The following is a 2,886-nucleotide window of genomic DNA, read 5'->3' as shown; positions in this document are numbered from 1 at the left end:
TTCTTTCATGTGAGACAGACTCTTCTGTCTTCTCATTTTACTTAACTTTCTGTGTTTCTGTGAAATTAGGTGAAACAAGTTACCTGTCCCAATCTTGAAGGTGTGTCCTTGCGTGAGAGCGTTCCTATACAATCTGTGTGTGCCCAGTGGCTTTGGTGTGAGAGCTGGCTCTGACGTGAGCATGAGTCACATCTTCCCCCAGGGTGTGCTCACAGCTCTCACCTTAGGGGGAGGTGGGGCTGGAGATGGAGGGGTTAGAGCTAGAGCCAGGTGTGAGCCAGAGCTTCTCCTATGCTCAATAGCCACCACCACCCTGTTGGGAGCAGGGGTGTATCTCAAGTTGCTGGAGCAAAAGCCCTCAGGGTCGGGTCCAAGCCTGTTCTGTTTCTTCTAAGTATGTGCTCTCCTCCCTCCCAGGACTGGCACCCTTGCCACCCTTGGCCAGTCTGCTGCCTCTGCATCCCCAGCAATAGCCACCCTCAGATGCAGTGTCGGGTCTGTTGCCCAAGTGTGCACTCTCCTTAGCAATGGCAGCCTTCACCCTAGTGGGGAGCTGCACCAGAGTTAGAGGGACTGGAGTGGGTGCTTGCTGTGGGCCAGGTTGCTTGCTGGGGCGGTCGCAGGAAACCAGCCAATGCCCCGGGTGGTTTCAGTTTGCTTCCTTTACTTCCTTTACTTTGTTTCCGGTAGTGTGCATGCTGTTCACGAGTGGAGCCCTCCTGTAAGTCCCACTGGTTTTCAAAGCAGCCAAGGGGACTCGTCTTCCTGGTGTTGGACTCCAGATCTGGGGTGCCCAATATGTGGTTTGAACCCCTCATTCCCCAGTGAGGATCTGTGAGCCCATGATTATCCCCCTCTTCTGTGTCCCCTCCTCTCGGCTTAGGTCCCAACATAATTTCTTCTCCTCCCCTCCTGCCCTACTCCTTGTGGATCTTTCTTTATAGCCTTGGTGGTAGAAGAGTTTTTCTGCCCCTCTCCAGCTTGTTTTTAGTAAGAATTGCTCCACATGGAGATGTGTTTTTTAAAAAAATATTTATTTATTTGGCTGTACCAGGTCTTAATTGCCTAGTGTGGGATCTTCGATTGTGGCATGTGGGATCTTTTAGTTGCAGCAAGTGAACTCTTGGTTGCAGCAGGTGGTATCTAGTTCCCTGACCAGGGATTGAACCTGGGCCCCCTACCTTGGGAGCTCAGAGTCTTAGCCACTGGACCACCAGGGAAGTCCCATAGATGTATTTTTGATGTGTTCTTGGGGATGTGAGCTCATTGTCATCCTACTCTACCATCTTTTTTCTACTCTTCCATCTTTATCTCTTCCCTCTCCTCCAACTTATTCTTTTTCAAGATTGTGTTGTGTATTATGTGGGTCTCTTGAGTTTCCATATGTTAGGATCAGTTTTTCAATTTCTACAAAGAAGCCAGCTGGGATTCTGATAGGGATATTTTTGAATCTATGGATAAATTTGGACAGTATTGTCATCTTAACAATGTTTTGTTTTCTGATCCGTGAGCAACGAATGTCTTTCCATTTATTTAAAGTTTTAATTTCTTCTAACAGTGTTTTGTAGTTTTCATAGTATAAGTTTTGTTCTTATTTTGTTAAATTCATTCCTAAGTGTTTTATTCTTTTTCATGTGATTGTAGATGGAATTGTTTTCTTAATTTTATTTTTGGTTTGTTCATTTTTACTATGTAGAAATACCACTGATTTTTTTTTTAAGTAAAAAAAAATTTTCTTCTAGTTTTTTGGAGATATAATTGGTATACAGCACTGTATAAGTTTAATGTGGACAGCATAATGATTTGACTTACATACATCATGAAATGATTATCACAGTAAGTTTAGTGAACATCCATCATCTCGTTTAGATACAAAATTAAAAAAATAGAAAAAAACTTTTTTCTTGTAAAAAAAATTTTTTTCTTGTGATGAAAATTCTTAGGATTTTCATCTTAACAATTTTTATATATAATGTACAAGTGTTAATTATATTTGTCAAGTTGTACATTATATCTCTAGTACTTATTTATCTTATAACTGGAAGTTTGTACCTTTGACTGCCTTCATCTAGTACCCGTGACCCCTGCCTCTGGTAACCACAAATACGATCCCTTTTCCTGGTCTGCTTGATCCTGACAGGCTCCACTCTGCAAATGTTCATGAGTTCTTTTCTCAGAAATCCAAAGATGATCCTAACTAACAGCATTTACTTTGCAGCATCCTTCTCACATTCCTCCTGAACAGTAATGTTGGTTATTTCAGTCTCTTGCCAGTGACTTCTGATGTCCCAGCAAATGGCATTGTCCCCAGCAGTGCTGAAAGGATAACTCCCGAGGGCCCAGCAGTGATACATACAACTAACACAGACTTGCTTGCACTCTGCTGGGTAGACCTTGAACAGGAGTGATGCCTCCAGGCAGGTGGTATGCTGTCCATCCAGCTCAGGCCAAGGCTTCAAGGGAGCGAGGACGCCTTCAGATGGTAAAGAAGGAAGAAGAGGATGAAAGCTACACTTCAGTGCCAGCTGCCAGACCACAGACACTCAATCGTCCTGGCCAGGAGCTGTTCCGCCAGCTCTTCAGACAGCTTCGCTACCATGAGTCTTCTGGGCCTCTAGAGACTCTGAGCCGACTCCAGGAGCTCTGCCGCTGGTGGCTGAGGCCAGATGTTCTTTCAAAGGCCCAGATTCTGGAGCTGCTGGTCCTGGAGCAGTTCCTGAGCATCCTGCCAGGGGAGCTTCGGACCTGGGTGCAGCTGCATCACCCTGAGAGTGGTGGGGACGTTGTGGCCTTGCTGGAAGAGCTACAGAGGGACTTCTATGGGACACCATGGAAGGTGAGTGTGAGCAAGCGTGCGGTGCCCAGTGAACTCTGCCTGCTCGTGAG

General features: G+C 45.4%; 1 protein-coding gene across 2 annotated transcripts in view; it reads left to right on the top strand.

The window, feature by feature from the left end:
* Positions 1-2,407: 2,407 nt before the first annotated feature.
* ZNF445 (zinc finger protein 445) overlaps positions 2,408-2,886 on the top strand; it is a 7,795-nt gene continuing 7,316 nt past the window's right edge. For both annotated transcript variants that reach the window (XM_007445708.1, XM_007445707.1), the window contains exon 1: positions 2,408-2,836. In XM_007445708.1, the coding sequence (XP_007445770.1) occupies positions 2,408-2,836 (429 nt within the window). The remainder of the gene's footprint in view (positions 2,837-2,886) is intronic.

Source organism: Lipotes vexillifer, unplaced genomic scaffold, assembly GCF_000442215.2.
Source record: "Lipotes vexillifer unplaced genomic scaffold, Lipotes_vexillifer_v1.1 scaffold1136, whole genome shotgun sequence".
Taxonomy (NCBI): domain Eukaryota; kingdom Metazoa; phylum Chordata; class Mammalia; order Artiodactyla; family Lipotidae; genus Lipotes; species Lipotes vexillifer.
This window is presented reverse-complemented; position numbering and strand designations above follow the sequence as displayed.